Below are 23,721 nucleotides of genomic sequence, written 5' to 3' on the forward strand. Positions count from 1 at the left end.
CAAGAGCCAATTTGGTAAACACTCCTTTCATGGGAAAATTCTTATTCAGGGAGAAAGCTTTAGATAAAATTTTGGAAAAGGAAAGAAACAAGCTCTATTGATAATTCAGAAAATAGGCTAAGACAGGAAATATTTTTGGAGACAAAACTAATCTTTCAAGGAGGAAGGTTTTCTCAGAAACAAAGAGACTTGAATTTTCAAACACCAGTGGAATAAGGAAAGGTTCCACTTTAGACAACAAGGTCAACAACAACCAAGAAGAGGAGCTGGTTACTCCAGCAGGGGTAGCAGGCATCAATACTGGCTTCAGGGAACTACCAGAAGAAGGAGGATTACTTTACTTTAGTAATTTATAGGAATCCATAAGTACAGACAAATGGGTACTTCAAATAGTTCAGCAAGGGAACAAAATCATTTTCATATAAAGTCAAGAAGGAGAGAATACAAATGGGAATACAACATTTAATTCAGATTGGGGCAACAGCTCCCATCCTTTCAGAAACTTGAAAGAGTTTACTCCATTTTCTTTACAGTCCCCAAATACAATGGGATCATATACCTATCTTAGACTTAAAGAACCTGAATTGTCGCACACAATATAGAAACTTCAAGATGGAGACATTACAAACCATTCTGGAGAGCAAGTCACTCCTTTGGGGTGGTCTGTTTTGCTCCCAAGTTAAGGAGAAAATCATGCAAGGCTGTGTAACAAAACTTAATGAGAGGGAGAAGCAAGCAGGGTTTAAATGGATTTGGAATTTTGGTTTCCTGCCTTGAATGATCCCAATGGTTGTGGATTGATCATTTAGCTTTCCTAGAATGATAATTCATAGTAGGTGTCAACCTCTCATTTTATCACTGTACTAAAACTATGTAACCTCAGCTGCTTCTGTAAAACAGAGAAAGAAGATCACAGGATTTTGTGTGTCAGTTCTCTCATCATTTGCTAATATCAATAATTCCTCAGTCATAATGATACACCACCACCCCTTTTAGTAACTTCTGTAAAGAACATTATGGATGTTAAGCTTCTTGTGTTGCTTATTCTAAAATGTATTTTGCATGATACACCATCTCTTCCACCTCATGAACATAATAATACATTTCTCAGACATTATCTGGCATTTTGAAGTTCTCCACTTTTGTTACTTTTCAAATTACATTTACTTTTAAAGTAAATGATACTGCTTGATCCTGTAGCTGGAATTTGTTTTCCAGCATTCACTCTTGATAGCAGTTACTTGTAGTACATTCATATCACTGATGCTTGGCAAGTGATCTTATGCTAATTGCATACTGCTCTGCTAGCAGCTCTACAATGGCTTTTATTTAGCATTTATTCACATTGTACATTGTGCTGCTCTTCTTCTCCTGCTTTCCTTGTTCCATCAAAAGCAAGATATTTACAAAACTCTGCATGTTTCCTGCTGCTATAGTAAACTCCATTTTAAATTTAACTTTCTGTTCTGAACTCTCTAAATTGCATTTTTGGAAGTATCTTGAATCATGGCAGTCTAGCTTATTATTTTGGTCTCTCCCAATAGTAGGAATATTTTAAAATTTGACTGAAAAGCCAAGTTCATATTTACATTTCAGTATTTATTCAGAAGCTTGAAAATACTATTTTCTGAATCTTCTCTTAGATATCTCTCTCCATCCCTCCCGGCAACATTAAATTATGTCTTTTTCACATCCATGAACTTGTTGGAGCACAAATATTCTTTGATCTTATTAAGCTTTCTTCCAGTTAGGTATGCTTAATTCAGTCCCATCTTCAACATGAAAATAGCAGCAGCGAGCAGAAATGAGTTGCAATTCTGGAACAATATTCAGTCGTTCTACACAGGCTTGTATTTCTTTTCCAAGAATTATCACTTGGCTTTTGTATGAATTCTGAAATTCCTTGAAGACTCAGATTTCATAATATTGGAGAATTTCAATTTCTTTATTTTTCTCAATAGGATGCAGTACAGATGCCAAGCAAGCTGAGGAGCAATCTGCAGCTGCAAGTGAAGAAGAATCTTATCCTTTCTGTAGGGAGCCCAGTTACTTTGAAATCCCTACAAAAGAATTCCAGCAACATTCACAAATACCTGAGGGTACTATTCATGAGATCCCAACAAAAGACATACACATAGCAGGGGCAGGGCATGCTTCATTTACTATTGAATTTGATGACAGCACCCCAGGAAAAGTAACAATCAAAGATCATGTCACAAAATTCACTCCAGATCAACGCCACAAGCCTAAGAAGCCTTCTCCTTCTGGTGCTCAGGATTTTCCTGGGCTTCAAGCTGTGATGTTGGCACCGGAGAGTAAAGTGGCAAACTGGTTAGCACAAAACAATCCCCCAACAATGGTCTGGGAATCAACAGAGGAAGATTCAAAAAGTATTAAGAGTGATGTCCCAGTCTACTTGAAAAGACTGAAAGGTAAAATAAATAAATTTCAATTGTTTTTATTTCTTTTGCCTTGAATATTCCACAGTAAGTATAATAACTGGAACTGTGTCTATTTTCTATGTTCTCATTTTTTTACAGCCAAAATATTTTAGCCATTTAGACAAAGTCTCTTGAATGCCAAGACAATTGTGGCAAGACAAAACAAATGTGCTTTTTATGCTTGTCATAGAGCTGGTGATATATATATGTGGGACATTTACAAAACAAAAATTTCCCTTCAGTGCTCATTTCACTTGCTTAAATTCTATTAACAACAGATTAAAAATTTATCACTAGTCTGGTGGCATTTTGTAGTGATGTATGAATGAAACATATTATCTCATATTTTTTTAATCTATTACTAAAAATCATTGGGGAAAGTCATAGAAGAAAAAAAATTCTTATATATTTCAGCTAAAAGTATGTTTTTTGGTTGATACATTTTCAGAGAAATGTAGACACAGTAGTCCAAAGAATTATAAAACCGATTCTGTGAATCCAGAATACTTAAGACTTTGATGTGACAAACTGCTTTGGAGGGAGTAATATTTTTGATAAGCATAACAGGCTGCAGAGTATTGCAATAAACTTTTTAGGAATATAAGAATTTGCGGAAGATACTGGAAGCATGTTTCAGTGATTTTCTGATTTGGTCTTATCATGATTTTCATAATGTCATCACCTAAATATAAAATCAGAAAAGCTGTCCAAAGAACACATGTCTAAAGAACTTTACTATAGTCCAATGTTTTAATAATGATCACCTTTAAAAAAAAATGAGTCCTAAATACTCAGCTTTTGTCATCAATACTAAATGTCAATCGATCTAGCTACAATTTTGACGTTTTTCATCTTCTCACTTTCAGACTGCTGTATTCACAACTGTACTGCATAATTTAACTACATTGTGGGTTTAGGGCTCCATTCACAACCATGCTTTTTCATTACCTCCAACTTCGCTATGTGTTATGTTGGAGCAATTCCTGACACTAAATGCAAAAGGCTGGAATTAGCACATTTAGTCAAGAGCAGAACACCAAAGGCATGTACAGTTTTAGAATGGCTGCAGTTTGACACTGTGCACTATTCATATCTTAGATGTGCCCATGATTTGCTGAGGGGGTCCAGATAGATAGACTGTAGATGCAGTGATGTATATCTACTTTGTGGGCCAATCTTGAGGAATTCCATATAACTATAGTAAGACAACGATGATATCTTTTTTACTTCTGTTTATTTTTCAGAATATATATACAGTGTGTCCACATCATATGCGGGGGCGCCTTACACAGCTTCCAGCATACACTGGGAGCTGCACCGGAAAAAACCCTGGTGCACCCCGGAAGAAATAATGGGGCAGCTGCCTGCAGTGCGGGGTGGTGGTGGTCCAGAACGGATCCCCCACGTAAGGGAAGGGACGACTTTATGTATATGTGTGTATACATACATACAGTATTCCATATATTTACCATATTTTTCATATATATTCTCTTATAACATTAGACATTCTTATAACATTAGGTATTTGTAGATATTCAGGGATCTTCAGTTGTAAATACAGTGGTCCCTTCTCTTACACGGGGAGTCTGTTCCAGACACCACCACCACCCCCACCCCCGGTGTAAGGAAAATTCCACGTATGCTCAAGCGCCATTAAAAGTAATGGAGCTCGTGCTTGTGGCGGTGCGGCGGCGTGTATGTCACAGGCACATGCATTAGTCTTTCCAGCGTGTGGCACCACTTTTTCCCATGCAGCTTTCAGCATATGCTGGAAGCTGCGTATGTCATGCACGTGTATGATGCGGGCGCACTGTACTTAATGTTTGCAGAGAACTGCTTCTCTCTCCATTTAAACTGTATCTTAAGAGCTTTTTAAAAGGTGAAGCTATATTGTTTAGTTCTACCTCTATACTATGTGTTTATACAGGCTATAGGCTGTTGAAAAGATTCATTATAACCTTGATAAATATTCACTTTGAATAAAGAATCATATTTTTAAAAAATGTGATAGAGGCATATAATTGTAGAGTTCAAAGGTCATATAGTCTAACCCCTTGCCAAGGCAGAAAATCCATTGCTAATGTATTCCTGACAGATGTCCATCCATTCCCTACTTTCAAAATCTCCAGCAATACAAAGAGTGCACCAACTACCAGTGTTCCACTGTTGAGCACTTAGGTGTTATTTCTAATACAGTGGACCCTTGTTATATGCTGGGGTTTGGTTCCAAGATCCCCCATGTATAACAAAATCCGTGTATGCTCAAGTCCCATTAAATATAATGACATAGCAAAATGGTGTCCCTAATAAAAAATGGAAAATCAAGGTAAATTTATACTTTTTTGGAACATTTTCAGACCGTGTATGCTTGAGTCCGTGTATAAAAAATCCGTGTATAAGAAGGGCCGACTGTATGTAGTCAGAATCGCTTTTCATATACAGTAGTCTGAATCCATTGGTTCAAGCCTTACCCTGTTGACCAGCAAATAAAAAGCAGTTATGAGGAAATGACTAAATCATGTTTCAAGCTGAAGTTTTCAAGAGATAGTACCTAACCATAGTGATGACTTTTTTTACTCTCTGAATTTCATGAAACAATATTAGAAGTAGGGTTTGATGTTTGGCTGATGAACTACTTGTAACATGCTGGTTAATATAGTTTGGTTAGGAAATGTATTGATCTGTTGACTCCAACTTCTGATGTAGTTGTTGTAACATGTTCATAGTTTTGCAGTGAGTATGACTGATTAAGAACTAACTGCTATTCTGAATAAGACAATTGAGATGCATCTCTTTCACTGAATAGCTGGCAAAAGACTTCATTGTTGCATGACCACTCTGAATGTTGTGTGTTGCTATGAGAAGTTTGCAAGGCTTGTTACTAATGGACAGTTGAGCTCTAACAGAAAAGCAAACATTGCTTCTGCATAGAAGGTACTTTCTGTGTTGTTGAAGCTCTTGTAGAATTAAATTTCTATTCTTTATCTTTGCAGGAAATAAACATGATGATGGGACACAGAGTGATTCAGAAAATGCTGGGGCACACAAGCATTACAGTAAACGGGCAGCACTTGAAGAGCAGTTAAGGCATCATTATGCAGAACAGAGAAAACTGCATTCAAAAGCCCAAGATACAGAGAAGCATTCAGAACAACCAGTTGCAAGTCAGACTGCGTTTATGATTGAGTTTTTTGATGAAGGCCATCCTCGGAAGAGAAGATCATATTCTTTTTCTCAAAATGTGGGAACTTTATGCCCTGAAATGTCTTCTCCAGCATCCCATGCAAGAACTGAAAAAGTGAGACCTGCATCAGGTGACTCCAAAGGGTGTTTATCACCTTCACAGAATAGTTCTACACAACAAAGAGCTGTACATGCAAAACTTTTAAAGCAAAAATCAGAAGAACCTTCTGCTGTGTTACCTTTTTTACAGACTGCATTGCTAAGAAGTTCTGGAAGCCTTGGGCATAGACCAAGTCAAAACGAAGACATGGAGAAAAAGTTAAAAAGCCAGGTGGTTTTGGCAACTATTGAAAAGGATGATGATGATCAAAGTGATAAAGGTACTTATACTATTGAACTGGAAAACCCCAATGCTGAGGAAGTGGAAGCTCGCAAGATGATTGATAAGGTAAGCCCTTTTAAAGTGCATGCCATTATTAAAAGCCAGGTTCCATTGGGACACTAATGTTCCTTTGAATTGTTACTTGTTCTTGTTGTGCACCTTCAAGCCATTTCCTACTTAGTGCTTAATGCTACTTTACAATAGACAACACCTTAACATTTTTTTAAAGCCAAATTTTGGATGTTGTATAACTCCCATATAAGTCTATGGATGCTAGTTTATAATAGTCTTTCTTTCTTTCTTTCTTTCTTTCTTTCTTTCTTTCTTCTCTTTCCCAACTATCTTGAGGCATCTTCTTCAGAAGATAAATATTTTAATTAAAATTATTTAAAATAAGCTAAAAGCCATTGTAGTTGAATACCAATATGGTAGGGCTCTATCCTCTATTTTTACCCATTTCACAATTGTTGTTGTTGTTGTTATTTCTGTCCTGCCTTTTCCCAGATTGAGACTCAAAGCAATTTATGATGATGAAAAAAAAAACTGTTAAAAATCCACAAAATCCAAAAATTAAAACACAATTAAATAATCAGAGAAAAAAAATTAAAACCAGGTTAAAATATATCATTAAAACACACACATACATACTAGTACAGCAATTAGCATAGTATAAGGTGGACCTTATATCATCACTCATCAAATAGTTTTTTGTGGGTTTTTCGGGCTATGTGGCCATGTTCCAGAAAAGTTTCTTCCTGACGTTTCGCCAGCATCTGTGGCTGGCATCTTCAGAGAATGCTTTGCCTGGAAAAATTGAGTGTATATATACACCCAATTTTTCAAGGCAAAGCATTTTCCAGGCAAAGGATTCTCTGAAGATGCCAGCCACAGATGCTGGTGAAACGTCAGGAAGAAACTTTTCTGGAACATGGCCACATAGCCCGAAAAACCCACAAAAAACTATGGATGCCATCCATAAAAGCCTTCGATTCATCAAATGCCTGTTGGAACAGAAAAGTCTTTGCTTGTCTGAAAAAAGAAAGTAGGGAGGGTGCCAATCTAACTTCTCTGGGAAGGGACTTCCAGAGCCTGGGGGCAGCCACTGAAAATGCACTCTCCTGTGTTCCCAACAGATTTACCAATGAAAGATAATTGTCGGTTAATAATAAAAAGTATTGACCAGACAAAATTAAAAAGCACAGGAAGAAAAATTACTCCATTAGCAAATGTATTTGATCTTATTTCTTTCTATGTTTTGTGGCAACTTTGTGCCACAACTAGTAGAACACTTCCCCCTCACACAGTAAATCAGGCTTCTGTGGATATATATCAAGCTTTATTTCTGAAGGGAGGGAGATGTGGCTAGGAACATGTCTTTGGACAGAACTAAAGATCAAGTACACGTATGTCAAATAAAAGGATTTGAAAGGCATAGCCCCTCCTTCCAAATTTGGTGGGCAAAAGTTCTCAGCTCTCCTAACAACAGCTAAGCTGTTTTCAAAACAGCAAATTTACTTTCAAGGGCTTTTACCTCCACCTTCACAAGGCCTCTTTATCCATTAGGGCATGATGAGCTCCAGGCCCACCCACATAAGCCATAAGCTTTCCAACACACAAGGCTTCAACCAAGCACCTGAACAGTTTGTTCTTCACCCTTTACATTGTGATGTTAAGCACATTGCAATATAAACTCATGTATTTTGAATATATAAAAGTCCTTAGCAATTTCTCTATTACATGTCCACTTTGAATCTGCTGTTAGCAGCCACTACTATGAAGGATCAACCTCCCCGCCGCTCCTCACTCTCTCTCCTAGTCAGTCAAAAGCAACACCCTGCCTTCCCCACCTTGCCAGACTTTGCATCCTTCTCATTTCCAAAGTCCTTCCACTTTGAATCTGATTTTAGCAGCTACTGTCATGACGGAGCCACCTTCTTGCCCTGTCCTTATCCTCCCTGAGATGCAGAAGTCTAGCACAGTGGGAAAGTACAGTGTTGCTTTTGACTGGCTAGAAAGGAGGCTGAGGGGCTCCCAAAGAGGTCAACCTTGTTAAGCAGCAGCTACAAAGTTGTAAATAGTAAAGTCTCAAACCTGCGAATGTGGAGGGGTGAGTGTACTGCAATAATATGAAAAAAAACCTAAAACATTTTGTTAGAGACACTGGTGTCCAGAGCTTCTCAAGTTATCTGCTGGGGTGGGGGTGGGGGGCATCTAATGGATTTTCTTTCCAGTGTGCCAGAGGCTAGTGTCCCATTTGTACCTTTTGATAACATTTATTGTTTTCTTCCCCATAAACTCACCAGGGACCAGCATTTGATGCCTCATGGGTCACACAAATTTGTGGGTAGCAGTGTCATAGATTTTTCAAATAAAGTGATTTTTCTCTTTGAAATTCCATGCACTGGTCTATTTAGTGTAAAATATACATGTAAATAAGTATTTATGTGAAACTGTATGAAATACAATGTTTTCTTATATGAATACAGTACTCTTACTTCTGTACCAGACCCAAATAAACCAACCAGGATCTAATGAGTTTGCATCTAGACAATTAAAGATTTAAAAAACAGAGTTAAAAAAGACACAAAGTGGTCTCTAATGATAGCTAGTATTGATGGTACCTATCACTGTTGCAGTACTGTTTGTTTTAATACCCAATTAAAATGGCACATGCAGTCGGCCCTCTATATCCACGGATTCTTTATCCATGGATTCAACCATCCATAACTTGAAATTATTCAAAAAATATAAATTCAAAAAAACCCAAAACCTTGATTTTACCATTTTTTTTTATAAGGGACACGATTTTACTGCCCCACTGTCTATAATGGAACTTGAGCACCCATGGATTTTGGAATCCATGGCGGAAGGGGGGGGTGTCCTGGAACCAAACCACAGTGGATACCGAGGGCCAACTATATAGCCACCACAGTGCTTCTGGTCATAAAAGAAACTGTGTTGTGGCAGTCATATTTGTGGTTCTTCCTCGGTTTTCCCAGAGAAAGTCAGAAAACAGAAAAATCAGTGATTTGCCTGTCTTGTGCTTCCTTAGTCAAGGAGGTGTAACACTGGAGGGGCAAAGGGCAAGTAGTGTTTGCCTGGGTGCAGTCATTACATATTTAACCAATCAGCAAGCTGGGAGGTTGGATACAACTTAGTTTCATAGTCTTTATGTATAATGATATTTCATTTTCCTATTGCCTGTTGCTTTGCATAGTTCCTCTTGCTTGTAACAGTTCTACTGAGGTCTTTTTACCAGTTGGAGAGAAAAAAATGAGACCTTGCTACACTTTGCTTGTTAGTTCATCTTACAGCTTTGTAAGGAACACAAATAAGTGTTGTCCTCACTCCAAATAGGTCATTAGGTTAGCATGTGCCTGATTCTTACAAACCCATGTCTCAATGCTGCTTTGAAGTTTGGCAGAGTCCAAAGCATAAGTTTATGATACTGGTACGAGCAGGATTTCATGGAAGAGGAAGATACAGTGGTCCCTTGGCTTACGTGGGGGATCTGTTCTGGATGTAAAAAACACGTAAGCTCGAGTCCCATTCAATTGAATGGGGCTCATGCTTGCGGCACGGGGGAGTGTGTGCGGCACAGGTGTGTGCGCCATTCACTCTCCTGTCGCGCAGCTTCTGTGTAAGCTGTACACTGCCTATGGGGCGCCCGCCTATAGCACAGGCACACTGTACTTACACACACACACACACACACACACGAAGGAGATTGATCATTTAAATTGATTCAGTTGCTATAGGTGTATATAAACAGAGTGACTGATATCAGAAGGAGAGGATACTCTCAGCTGGAGAATGTGCTGCTTTCCAGACATTCCATGGCTTTTGTTTTAAAATACTCGGGTGAATCCAGTTTAAGCATTTGGAGATCTTAATGAAATTAGTAGTCAAACATTAACTATTTATTTAATGTTTCATTGGGTGATATTGTCAATGTATTTCTGAAATCAAAGTTTATCCAGCCCATTTGTAGAGTTTTCATGCACTAATTCACAGTGGTTCCATGTGGAACAGGATCACTGGTGTTCCAAGAAGTCTAGTTCAGTTACTAAAATTGATCTGCTAGGGTGGTCTGCCTCCCTTGAAATTGTCACATTGTCTGTGTTGCTGTATCTAGGAACCAAGGTGCCCTGAACTGTGACAGCAGTTATGGTCTGAGGTGTGACAGCTATTTTAATTGTGACACATATATTGAACATGTAATCTTCAGTCCTAAAATATGTTATTTGCTTTATTAAAGAAAGGAACATTAAAGGAAAATCCCAGTACTTCAATTAATTTAAATTGATTTGGTTTCAGGATTTCCACTAATGAGAGTGCTTCACACACAATAGGCCATAAAAAGGAAACAAAGCTTCATTTTAGGATTTGGGTATTAAAGTTTCAAGGACCTGTTCTTGGAATGAACTGTGGAATATATCAAGAATATTTATTGTGTTTTTAAAATTCTGATTTCTGATTTGAAATATCTGGTGGGAGAAGGATGGAATTGCTCTCTTTAACTACATGAGATCAATCCAGATATGTTGATAAGGAAGTGTATAATAGTTAGGCATTTAAAAACATGAAATTGCATGCTTCATCTGTCTGTACTGATAAGACTGTACTATCCACTGTGCCTAGTAGGAGTACTTATCTTGAACTTTCCCCTCCAAGGTACATTCATATAGGTGTCATGGGCTGTACAGACTGGCCATTAAGGTCGGTGTGCGGGCAGAGCTGGGGCGTTGTGTCCATATGACACACACCCCGACTCTGCCCCTGGGCTGGCATGACACTGCGCACCACACCACATGGCTGCGGCATCACAGTGCTCCTCTGGCACTGCATCTAGATGTCATAGTGCCAAAGGAGTGCCAAAATCTGCGGCACTGGTGGCTACGGTGCCCTTTCCATGGTGCAGAAAGGTGAGATCGGGGCCGCAGCATGCAATTGCCGTGGCCCCAGTCTGGCACTAACAGGGGTAGTCTGTACAGCCCCACACTGAATATTTTCTGCACTGCAAACAAATCTGATGTATTTATTTATTTATTTATTTTATGATAAGCATTTTATGATAATCATTTCTGTATTGTCTCCCAGCTCACAAGGCCTCCCGAGGGGATAAAAATAAAAGTTAAAAAAATGCAAAGATAATCAATTTGTCCAGTCCTAGATTGTTTGATTAGACCTGTGCATATTGGCTATTTTACACAAAAACCCTAGTCAAACATTGCACACATGCATGTACACCTAGCTGATAAAAGATAGAATCTGTGCTCAAAATGAGTGTGGTAAGGAGGCACAGTACTGTTTTCTATCATACATATAGAAGATAAATTGTGTGTATTGTCATGCTCGGGGCCCTGTACAACTCTTTCTGATTTCAGTTTACAGTATGTGTGTATGCTTTTTTCTTTCCTTCTAGAATTCAGTTACAGGGTTGGCACTCTTCCTTGAGCATATTGTGGATTCTGTGGCCTGAGTCCAGTTATTAGTTCTTTTAGAATAGACCCATTGTGCCAATGGAACTTACATCAATGTGTTAAGAGCTTGAACTGTGCTGGGTCTTACAATGCTCTGAGACTGTATTTAGACTAACAATGAGTTTAGGCCTCCATTGCTAGTTTCATTTGAATTTCCCATATAGTTATATGTAGTATTTTTACAAGCTATAACGTAGTAATGGTTTCACATTCCAAGGGTTTTGTTTTTGGTCCAGACTTCTATATGTTCAAACTGGAGTTCATTTTCTTTCAGAGTCTTTGCAGCAAACCTGGGAGTTTTTTCTTTAATGACAATTGCTAATTTATCACTCTAAGGTCTAATTCCCACTTACCTTTGGATCTGATTCCTGAAACCAGTTCAGCAAACACAGTGGGCCGGTTTCAGAAATCGGTTCAGGACAGCCACAAGGGGAGGCTGGTAAGGAGATCTCACAGAAGCCCAGGAGGCTGGTAGAGAGGCTGCAGGGACCAGAGGGCAAGGGGCCGGGCCCAGAGAAGCCGGGGACAGGGCAGGCAAGAGAGGCCAGTGACGGGAGAAGGTTGGGGATGGAGGGAGGCATGGCCGGGGCAGTGAGGCTGGAGAAAAGCCACTGCCAGTGGGAACCAGGGCGGATTCGAATTCGATTCGAATCTACCTGGTTCCCACTTGGGCTGAATCAATTTATTTCTAAATAAATTGATTCAGCCCAAAAAACACCCCCATTTTACCAGTGTCTTTTTGATGTGGGTTAAATGGGTAAAACATGGGTTAAATGGGTAAAAACCATGCCCCCCTTTTCCGAATTGCTTCAGTGATTCGAATTAAGTGGGAACCATGGTGGTTTAAACCGAATCATTTGGAATCACGATCTGGTTTAAACCATAGTGGGAATTAGGCCTAAATTAAGTGGCTTGAATCAGGCTGTTAAGTCAGTAATAAATGTTCACGTCTTTCACTAAGATAGCAATTCACTGCTGTATTATATTTGTTCATAGTTTTAGTTTACTCAGGGTGTTTTGTCTCACAGACAGAAAACTAAATGCAGGTTTTCAACACTACTATATTGTCAAGTCAGAGTTGTTCAAAGACAGATTTACTACTGTGTATTACTGTTACTGTGTACTGTGCCTCTTGGTTATGGCAAATTACTGATCTAAAGAGTAAATAATCTTATTGTCTTGGTGTATTTGCTATTGAACGTACATAACTGAACCAGTAACAGAAGCTGGAGGTGTGATAAGCCTGTGAGCGGGAAAGGTATGTTGGTATTCATGCTTAGTTTTTATTATTATATCTTGCCTCAAAACAAAATTGGTTCCTAGGGTGCCCAGTGGACCACAAATGAGATGCTGCTGTAAAGGAGAATTTGCAGCAGTATTCCTAATTTGCTAAAGAGCTAGGTGCAGGATATTGGTCAAAAGCAGATAACTATATATGATCAGTCCCTTGGAGGAAGACTGACTGGAAGTCAATGTTTTATTTATTTATTTATTTATTTATTTATTTATTTATTTATTTATTGCACTTATAGCCCACTTTTCTCCCAAAATGGGATCCAGTTTGGCTTACAGTAGTTAAAAAAATAAAGTTAAAACATTGATTACAAAAATTAAAAGAGAATGAAATATCAGTATTATTAAAAACATGATTAAAACAGTTTAAAACACTTAAAACATGTTTACAATCTAGTTTATATTATTAATTTATGAATCTTATACACATAACCTGATGGCAATTTTAACCTTTTGATCATGCAAAACTATGGAGAGATAGTTTTAAAGACATAGGTATGCTTCAACATTTGATTACGCTAATGTGTAACCTATGCTCAGGACAAGAGGCACCTGCTAAGGACAGAATATGGAGGAACAAAATAGTTTCCAATTGGCAGGAGAATCAGGCAAGGCTGTAGTTTGTATGCTGAACATATCATGTGCAAAGCTGGATTAGACCCCTGAGGAAAGACATATCAATAATTTAAGATATGCAAATGACACTGTAATACTAGCGGAACATAGCAACCTGGAAGTATTACTGAAGAAAAGGAAGAAAGTGCAAAGGCAGTTTACAGTTGAATATTAAGAAAACAAAAATAATGACCAGTTCAAGACTAGTTGTAGACTAGGAATGGAGACTAGGGTGGACTTGGAAGGGCAGCTATGAAGATCCTCAAGCGTAAAAATATACAGATTGAGTCTCATTTATCTAGAATTCCGAAATCCTCCAAAATCCAAAACTTTTTTTTTTATGGCTGGCTGAGATACTGTTTTGCAAGTATAGGTTTGTTAATGTTATCATTAAATCTATTGTATTGTTGGTAACCTGACACATTTGCCATCAATTTATTCCACATTATGTACATGGGTTGATGGTGCAGCTGCACACTTGTGTGCCTGTGCAAACAATTCATGGGCCTATGGCAAAATTATGGCCAGCTGGCAACTTGCCTATCCCAAGGCATAAGTTCTTGACTGCTTCCACATCAGTGTGCAGTCTGCACACCGGTGTGATAGCTCACATTTCCTGACTTGAAGTGAAGCCAGGATGGTTTTTTGTTTTTGTTTTTCCCTCCACTGTTAAGCCCCAGAGTGTAGCTTTGGGTCCATTTTCCTCTTGATTTGGCCATGTGTGTTGTCTGAACAGATAGGTTTTGAAACAAGGCAGACCATTTCTTTTAGCTCTTGCAGACAACCCCAAAGAAGGCCTTAAACTGAGAAGTTAGTATTGGGATTTTGGGTACTATTGGAGCTTGCACATGCTTTGCTTTATTTATTTTACTTCCTACTTTTGGTAGCCACCTTGGGATTTTAAATGTTTGTTGAATGTTTGAAATATGAATTATGTCAATTAATCAAATTCAGCTATCTTGATCTCAAGTCATACATAACTTTAAAATTTATCAGCAGCAGTAGATCTGGGCCTGGAAACACTTTAGAAGCAAATTCAGTAGTTTTCATAAGAGTATATGTGTTCCATTAGGCAGCTGCAGTTAAAATCATGTTCTTTGCATTGACAGTCAGATGAAGTTTTTACACAATTTTTGAAAGTAACTCCATGTTGGATGCACAGCAGTATGTATGTGGAGAAAAGTAAATGATCTGCTAATGGGTAAAGAACATTCCATTCATTAGAGTCCTAATCTTTCTTTTTCAAACCTTGTTTGAAACCTAATGATTGCCTACCAATTATTTGAAGTTCTTGAGAATAAAACTCTTATTTTGTCTGCAGTAGGCCTAAATACCTTAAGGCACCAGATCCCTTCTGTTCTTGAAAGCTAAGCATGGTCAGCTCTAATTAGTACCTGGATGGGAGACTTGCAAGAAATACCTAATGCGGTAGGTTATATTTCAGAAGAAGGAACTGGAAAAACCATCTCTTGAGTATTCCTTGCTTAGGTAAACCCTGTGAAATTCATGGGATTGCCATAAATCAACAGGCACCTTGGAGGCACACACACACACACAGAGAATAAAAGATAACAGAAAGCTTGCCAGTCAGGTAGCTCAGTCTCTAGGTGAGAATTACTATACAAAGTGCTGCTTTGCAATTGGAAAACTAATTATGTATGCATGGGAAGATGTGTGGTTTCTTTATTTCTTTTTCCATTGCTAACCTCATGTTGTTAGTGTATGCCTTCAAGTCATTTCCAACCTATGGCCACCCTAAGCTGAAGCTATCACAGTGTTTTCTGGGTAAGATTTGTTCAGAAGGGGTTTGCCTTTGCATTCCTCTGAGGTTAAGAGAATCCAAGGTCACCCAATGGGTTTCCATGGCTGAACAGGAATTCAAACCCTGGTCTCCAGAGTTGTAATCCAACCACCAAACCACTTCACCATACTGGCTCTTTAACTTTTTGTCACATTGATCAAACATGTCCTTAGAAACATCCTATCTTGTCCAATATCTTCTTTCCCATAATGACCAAGCAAATTTGACAGATACATTTCTATAATGACAACTACCGCAGCTTGCAACGGTCTGACTACTAATTTGTCAAATACCTTGGGTACATTGCATCCTTTTTGGATGCCTCTTTCAGCAAACAGTGAACATGAGAGTGAGATATACTGTGAACATTCCTTCAGTACAAAAAATGTTCCTTCAGTACAAAAATCATAACCTATAATGACATACTGTAGCTGTGTCTTGCAGATGACTATAACATAGAATAAGTGCTGCCTAATGCACCTGCCCTTCACCAAGGCATCACAGTCTATCTCTGTCCTGTATACAGAGCTGTCTTCTTTTTTCCTTAGGTTTATTGGGCTGCTACCTTCAATGCAGCTAAAAGACTGGCTCTGGGTTGCCACTTCTAGATCAAAACTCTTGTTCATGTGTCCCTTTCCTTCCTGGGCAACACATTGTTTTGGAAACCAACTTCACAAGAAACAGGGGAAAAAACAAACACCCTTTAGCGTTAAGTCCCAATCCATCATTTTCCTCATTAACTTTTGCAGTTAAAGTAATTATATAGATTTTCCTAGAAGATTAATATTATTGTAGGCAGTGAAGTCTATCAGTGCATCAAAGACCTATTCATATGATTTTAAAACATAATCTGTGTTTGCAAGTAAAAAATACATTTTAAATGTCTTCAGAAACAAACAAGTTTTCCAAATAGCTTCATACTCATAGGAATTGTAGATATAAATAGGTGTCACAGTAATTTTAATAGTTGCAGCTCATTCTGTGATGCTGTATTTTATATGGAGAGATGGAAAATAGTTAAATGTAAAGTTCTTTGGAAAGGGTCAAGAAAACAGAACAAAAAAAATTAAAAACAGAATTGAAGTAAGCTTGAAGTAAGCACAGTATGGACAAGGAAGCTAGCAAAACATTCAGAGGAGTGAATTGATGGAGGAGTGAACTGAACAAAGCAAGGCAGGAAAGAATGGGTAAATAGTGCACAGGCTGTTATCTTATGGCTAACTTACAAAGGGTGTAGAGTGTTGTGGAACTGCAGCTCCATGAGCTGGGCAGTCCTCAACCTCCCAGTACACTGGTACTGAATGTTTCAAGTAGGTATTGAGGTGTTTGAAGTAGGCTTTGGATCCAGAAGATCCAAAACTTCCCTTGTGATAACAGAGGGAAACTATGCAACACCTAGACCTGACATATTGATATTCTTTTCTATTGGTATCAGTGGGAGGGAAAATTATAAAACATGACTGACAGGAGGAAAAACTAATAAAACAAGAGGAAGACCCCATTCCTCCCATCAGATTGCTGCATTTAGGAAAAAGTAGTGTATATGCCACCACCTTCCTTCTTCCTGTAGAAGTTCAGTCTGTTGTTTGCTTGTGTAAATGATACTTTGCAAATCAGAGAGAATAGAAAAAAAGAGATTATGGATTATGACTTTGTTAAGAACACACATAGGTTAATACAATAATGGTATGTGGTATTAATTTTTGTCTGAGTAAAAGTGTTATGATTATATACTTTCACTACCACAGTTACTGAACACAGCCCTTGAGCTGTGTGAGATATTTAGAATGGTGGGTCAAATTATCTCATATACTCGATTATAAATTGACCCCATGTATAAATCGAGGGCGGGGTTTTGGGCCAAAATTATGGATTTTGACATGACCCGTGGATAAGTCGAGGGTAAAACCTAGGGGCATGCAACAAAGATCTAAAGGAGGAAGCAAAGGAAAACTATGCTAAAGAAGTTGCAAAATTCCAGCAGACATAACTGTTTGTGCTCACACTAAAGGCTGGATGGATGAGAGAACAGAGGGAGGTCAGTGCTTCCAGGACAGATAGCACTTTTCCCTTTCACCAGGGGATACTTCCTGTTTTTTAATAAGAATTCAAGTACAATATTTACATTGACCCATGAATATGTTGACTCAGGTTTTTTGGGTCAATTTTTTGACTTGAATTTCTAGACTTACACATGAGTTATACAGTAGTTGCTTATAGTAGAGAAGGGACCAGGATGTCTGACTTATTTCAGTGCCTCATCATACTTGCTTTAGAAGTGGTAGATTTAATGTTCTCTTCTTATAAATCACCATTGATTTTGTATTTTCTTTACTAGCTTCCTTGTCATGGGTTTCTTTCGCTTGTTTACCCCAGCCATGCACATCCCCATGAGTTTACATTACAAAAATAGATAATAATTGGCATTTCTGTTATATATCTTGCATGTAAATCAAGAGTTTAATGTTTATTTACTTCAAAAATTAGTATGTATTTGGAAGACTTTTTTACTTTTTATATTTATAGTATACAGTGTAAATAGAGTACAGCATTTACAGCATTTTTACATTCATATTAATCAGAATATGGGAAAATATCAGAAATAAATTAATTCAATCTTTCCCAGGACTGAAGTACGGTATAGCTCACAAACCTATTTTTGTTAGTAAATTGTTGGCAAGATCTTCATGTCATAACAACCTATTAAAGTTTTTAGAACAACATCCCTAAAATTTGGATATATTAGTGACACCACCCATACAGTCAGAGAGAATATTATCAGGAGGGCTTTCAGTTAATGTGTGTGATGATTTGTTTTATTTTCAGGTTTTTGGAGTGGATGACAGCCAGGATTATAATAGGCCTCTTATCAACGAGAGCGAGAAAGATTTAGTAAAAGATTGGGCTATAAATTCTGCTACAGTAGTGCTGGAAGAAAAAAGACCACTGAGTACAACTGGATTTCTTGACACAGAGGTAGAATTCCATTATTGATGGGTCACCTTCTTTTTTCTTCCAATAAAGGAGAGGGCCTCAATATAGTCAGTGTTAAGTAGCTAGCAAGCTGAACTCAATTAGACAATATTAACTGATTTATTTTCATCTTTTATATTCCTGATTTCCATATTAGAGCTTAAGTCTCTTTTCTGAGTACTGTACTTCTAAGATCATAATCTTTTAAAATCTGTTTGCACATACTACATAGCATGTTTTTTCGTCCAACTTTTGTCCAACTTTTCATTTCTGTATGCAACTGTTTCATAATATACAGTATATATTAATAATAACATTTGACAGTAAGGAAAATATCAGTGCTAGAATTATTGCATTGATGGCTGTAGTTGTTTAAGAAAAATTCTCAAAATTTCAGGAGAAAGGGAAAGACTATGGAAAAGAAAAGGCACAATATGAGTAAAGATGAAAGAAAGTTGGCCTTTCCAGCTAGAGTGGTGTGCTTCACTGCTTCCAGAAGGGAATTACTTAAAAATAATTATTTTAGGCCCTTTTGCTGTAATTTTATAAATAAGCATTTCTCTCAGTTTTTTTGTAGATTCTACTGAAGTTTGTGGAAGATGCTCAGGTACAAAAGGAATGGTTATAGTATTTAAAATAAAATAATTAAGTCCCTTGCACCAGAAACAGTTCTCCTAAACCTTAGGTTACACTGCAGATTGATAAATAGCATACATTTGTTTTGAAGTAAAACATCTCAAGGTAGAATGTGTGTATTTGTTACCAATTTAACAGTTTTTCTATATACTATAGTTGGTCTATAGACTAACCATAAAAAGCAATGGCCATTTATATTTTATCTTGCCAATACTATTTTATTTTTGTCACTTTAAAACTTATCCTATAGTTTTCTTCTACAGAACCCTGTTTCTTTATATAGTTTTATATTCACTATTAATGTATGACCATTTTATACCTGAGTGTCCATATCTTTGTTTTCATACTGTACTTTAAAAAAAAACTTAGAATAATCAAGTTAAGAAACAGAAAATAAAGAAGAATCTGTATCTTGAAGTGGAAGTGTTAATCTGAAAATTGCTTAACTTTGCAGGATTCAGAAACAAAAGGAACAGAGTGATAAATTGTCAGCTGTACCCCTCTTTGCTATGCAAAAATTGTTCAAGTGATCCATCTTAATACTGCTCTATGCATCTCAGCTGTTATGCCATCAATGTTTCCAAAAACCATAATTCTAGTTCACAGACAGAACAAATTGCTGTTTTACTGAACCTCTTTTTCAGGACACATTTAAGAGTTTTCATTTGAAATGGGAAAGTTCGAAATTGAAGCAAAATGTTATTGTGAGCCTCTAAACCTCAAATGTAAATTCTGTAGCAGAAACACTTCTTACATACCTATCAATCCATCCACCACTTTATTTATATACTACTTTTCTCCCAGACTGGGACTCAAGGTGGCAGAGCCCAGATTCTTATATTGAAAGATCCTTGTATTTCAAATGCTCCAAACGTAGTTTAAAAAATAATGAGTGCATGCACGATAGATTGCTCATTCCTGGATCTGTAAGTGTCATGTCCTTTTAAATCAAACTGGTCTGAATACCATTGAATCTGCAACGTCTAACACTCCTGTGGACATGGGGCTTTTTTATGCCCTGCAATACAATTGAATTTTCATTGGGATCAGAAAATAACCACTTTGTGGAAGTCTTATTTATCTGCCTGAATGAATGTTAAAGCACTTTTCATGACAATACCAAATACAAGCATATTTGAAGTTTTCTCAGTAGTGTACTAAAAGAATGTTCCTGCCTTGTACAATCTGTAGTAAGTGACTCCATAACATATCCATAGCAACCCACATACCCATATTCTAAATGTCCTTTAAAATGAATGTTACAGACAAAACATCCCACTGAGAGTGGTTTTGTGTAGACCTCTGGAACGGCCTCAGAAGGTAATTAAGGGATATCATGTGTATGATTACGGTTGTTAAACATCTTAGAACTTACAATCTTTTATTTTCTTCCTGAAGCTGCCAAACATTATATTGTAACTTTCCCCTTTCCTGCTTTTTGGTGAGTCTTGTTCTTCTTTAAGACTTTGAGAAAGGTCAAACCTTTAAAGTTCACTGTCCTTCTCTCTCCTCCTCCCTTCCCAGAATGCAAATAATAATAAAAAAAATACTATTGCAATTCTGTCTTTCCCCCTTTTCCTTTGTTTTGAGAGCAACAGAAGGAAGACAGTAGTCTCATATATTTAATTTTTGAATAAGCAATAATGGGAATGAACAGTAAGCATACAAACAGAAGGCCACTTAGTAATTCTTACAATGCCTGCTTTGGAGTTGTCTCATTTACATTGGTGGTAGTACTGGACAAGATTTATTTTTCAGAGGATGTTTTCCATTGCCTTCTTCTAAGACTGAGTAAGTGTGACTTGCACAAGTTACACTTGCTGAGTAAGTGTGACTTGCCCCATGGGTTTCCAAGGCTGAGCATGGGTTTGAAACCTGAACTCTCAGAGTCTTATCCAACCGCTATATCATGCAGGCTCATAGACAGATTATATTTTTCAGTAAAACATATTTAAAGTAATAAACAAATCTTTTGCCAGATTGTTGAAGAATTAGAACATGTTTTACCATTATTTTGACTGCAGAGATTTCAGATTGACTGGAAGAGATCCACAATGTATTGAAATAATTTGAAAGCATCATTGAAAAGGTGCAGAAGTGTGCAAAAATATTTATAACGTGAGGAATAATTTTTTTTTCAGATGTCATTTATTAAAATTAGCTCCTAGAGTCCAAGGCTTGATCTTCCAACTGTGTATTCTGTACCATTTTTCTCCATTTGGCCTGCTGTCAGAAAGTGTGCAACAATCAAACAGTACACTAGTGAGGCATAATTGCTAGGATGAAACATAAGTTCCCTCCATTTCAACCAATGGTAATGTGCATAGTAGCATTTTCACTCCATTAAGGTAAAGTGCGTAGACACTAAGGAATAATTGCATTAAGAATTATAGCAATTACTTGTTTCTCTCCTGGAGAATCATTCTTTCCTTATTTTGATGCTATAAGAAAATGTCCAAGACCCAATGGTATACTATAGCAAAATTGAATCTTGCCCCTCCTTCTGCTGCAGCCCTCTTTGGCACCAAAAGTCTGTTCCAGCGAGTTTCCCAGCTCTGCAGCACAATTTTTTTTAAGGCTTTGGAGGGATGTAACAGGAGCAGGGCTTTGATGCTGTGAGATCTACTATAAATACATGGTTGTATGTATACAGAAAGTTAATGAAAACATTAATTGTCTAGGAATAAGGTTAGCAAGTTCTAGAAGTTGAGAGATAGGACATGCCTCCGCCAGATCCACATGGTTTGGGGGTGTTGTTGTTGCTGTTACTTTCCTTTTTAAAGTAGAAGCTCCCAGGGCTTAAAACAGGTGTGTGTGTGGGGTGGGTGTTCATATGGTGAAATATCCTGTAGGAGCTGTAGAAAGCAATTTCACCATATGAACACCCCCCACACACACAACCTGGGAGCTTCTTCTTTTAAACCATAAATAAATAAAAATTGGGGATGTCAGGGGGAGCTGGAAGCCTTTGTCTAGAATGATGTATATAAGTTCTTTTCATATGACTTGTTCAGGGAAATTGGGATTATGTGTATCTGTTTACACTGTAGCTCATATTTTAGTAACTGTTCTTATAATTTGACTTATTTGAATCAAAATCCTATTGAGTGTCACTGCCATCAGATGTGTCTTAAATTTCATTTGCAAGATAGATGATCCCATCTCATTGTTCTCAGTTTTCCCATGTACGTATAATAATCAATGCAGGTTCCTCAGGCATGGCACAAACATAAAGAGGCAGAGGAATGCTGTCACTGGCAGAAAATAAAATACATGTTTTGTTGTAATATAGAGGTGGGAAGCCTATACTAGTAGGTTCCAGTACACATCAGTACATCCAGTCTGTCCGGTGGTAAAGCTTGGTGGGTATTGTTATTCAGCCCTGTCATTGAGGCCCATACGTTCCTCACCATATCCTATGTGCAGAAGTGGATATCCGTGGCCCGCCAGATGTTTTTTGCCTACAATTTGCATAGTCCTTGCTCATTCGTTATGCTTGCTAGGACTGCTGAGAGTAGTAGAAGAAAAACAATTGGAAGGCTTTGGGCATCATTCTTGTCCTGCTGCATCATCTCTTGCATATTTTCTTGGGAGCAAGCTAAATGAAGAAAAATATGGTATACAATAGGCAGCTGAAAGGGCAAGCTATTGTAGAGTGGGGTTTAGAACATTTTTTCCCTCTAGCAGAATTTGAGAAATAACATTGATTCTCACATTTTGGGCTTTTGCTGTCCAATTGAGACAAAATTTATAACCTGAAACGCTTTTTAACCTGAAACACTTTTAGTACAGATGTTGTAATTACCTTAAAGGGAATGTAGAGAGTGTGTATTTCTTGGAAGATGGTGTGAAACAATGCAATAATGAGGGTTATTTTATAGCCTACTTTGTCTTTAATCTCCAGATGTCATTTGTCATACTAATTGACCAAATTAGTGTTAAATCTTTTCCCAAACACTTGCTTTACACTTTCAAGCAAATCTGTTTTTGTGATGATTGAGTTCACTTCAATATTGCATTTTGCATTTTGATACAACATTTTTTTAAAAATACAGGCATCCCTCCGGATACGTGGACTTCAGATTTGCAGTTTTGATTATTCACGAATGAGACAGGAGGGTGGGGACAGGAGGGCAAGGGAATGAGGAGAGGCAGCCGTGCACCTCCTTCTCCTCATTCCCTCGCTCTCCTGTCCCTCTATCCAGCTCTGGGAAGGAACAGGAGAGCGAGGGAGTAAGAAAAGGGAGCCATAGGCCTGCTTCTCCTCATTCCCTTGCTCTCTTGTGGAGAGTGAGGGGATGAGAAGAAGCAGGCACATACCTGTGCCTCTCCCCACCCCCCATCCCTTTGACTGGTTTCCCAGAGCCAGTTAAAAGCAGGAGGGCAGGGAAGATCCGGGTGAGCTCTCCTCCTATGCCTTGGACATCGGAGGGAAGGTGGGAGGGGCTTACCTTATTCGCCAATGTTACATATTCACAGAGGTCCTGTTCCCCTAACCCCTGCAAATCCAGAGGGACAACTGTATATAGGATGCCGTAGGATACTAGAACATTCACAAAGATCCAAGTTCAATCCCTGGACTCTCCAAATATAGACAGGACCTTGTCTCAAACACTGTCGGGCCTCTGCTGCTCAATGAAGACCCTAATGATAGCCTGAGGGGATGTAAAAATGATTTTGATGTTCCTGTGTTCACTGCAAAAAGGAAATTCTACATTCTTTAGAGGAGCATGTCTATATCTTTGCATTCTGTAGAGGAGATATATAATAAATGTGTGAGGTGATATTTATTTGGTTATTTATTTGATTGGAAAAAGTACTTCAGACACATGTTTTGCAGTCTTGATAAATCTGGAGCTGCTCTAAAGTATATTGTGTAAAGTAATATCCACTAATACTATGTGTAATAATTAT

The 23,721-nt window shown here is 37.8% G+C and overlaps 1 protein-coding gene across 12 annotated transcripts in view; it reads left to right on the forward strand.

The window, feature by feature from the left end:
• The window catches only part of CEP170 (centrosomal protein 170), a 127,136-nt gene that overhangs the window by 61,235 nt on the left and 42,180 nt on the right, over positions 1–23,721 (forward strand). For 9 of the 12 annotated variants that reach the window (XM_089529814.1, XM_089529816.1, XM_089529819.1 and 6 more), the window contains 3 exons: positions 1,962–2,432; positions 5,435–6,072; positions 18,025–18,174. In XM_089529814.1, the coding sequence (XP_089385940.1) occupies positions 1,962–2,432; positions 5,435–6,072; positions 18,025–18,174 (1,259 nt within the window). The remainder of the gene's footprint in view (positions 1–1,961; positions 2,433–5,434; positions 6,073–18,024; positions 18,175–23,721) is intronic. The other 3 variants (XM_089529821.1, XM_089529823.1, XM_089529825.1) reach the window with 2 other exon arrangements.

Source organism: Sceloporus occidentalis, unplaced genomic scaffold, assembly GCF_023333645.1.
Source record: "Sceloporus occidentalis isolate IW3139 unplaced genomic scaffold, rSceOcc1.0.p SCAF_6, whole genome shotgun sequence".
Classification (NCBI taxonomy): domain Eukaryota; kingdom Metazoa; phylum Chordata; class Lepidosauria; order Squamata; family Phrynosomatidae; genus Sceloporus; species Sceloporus occidentalis.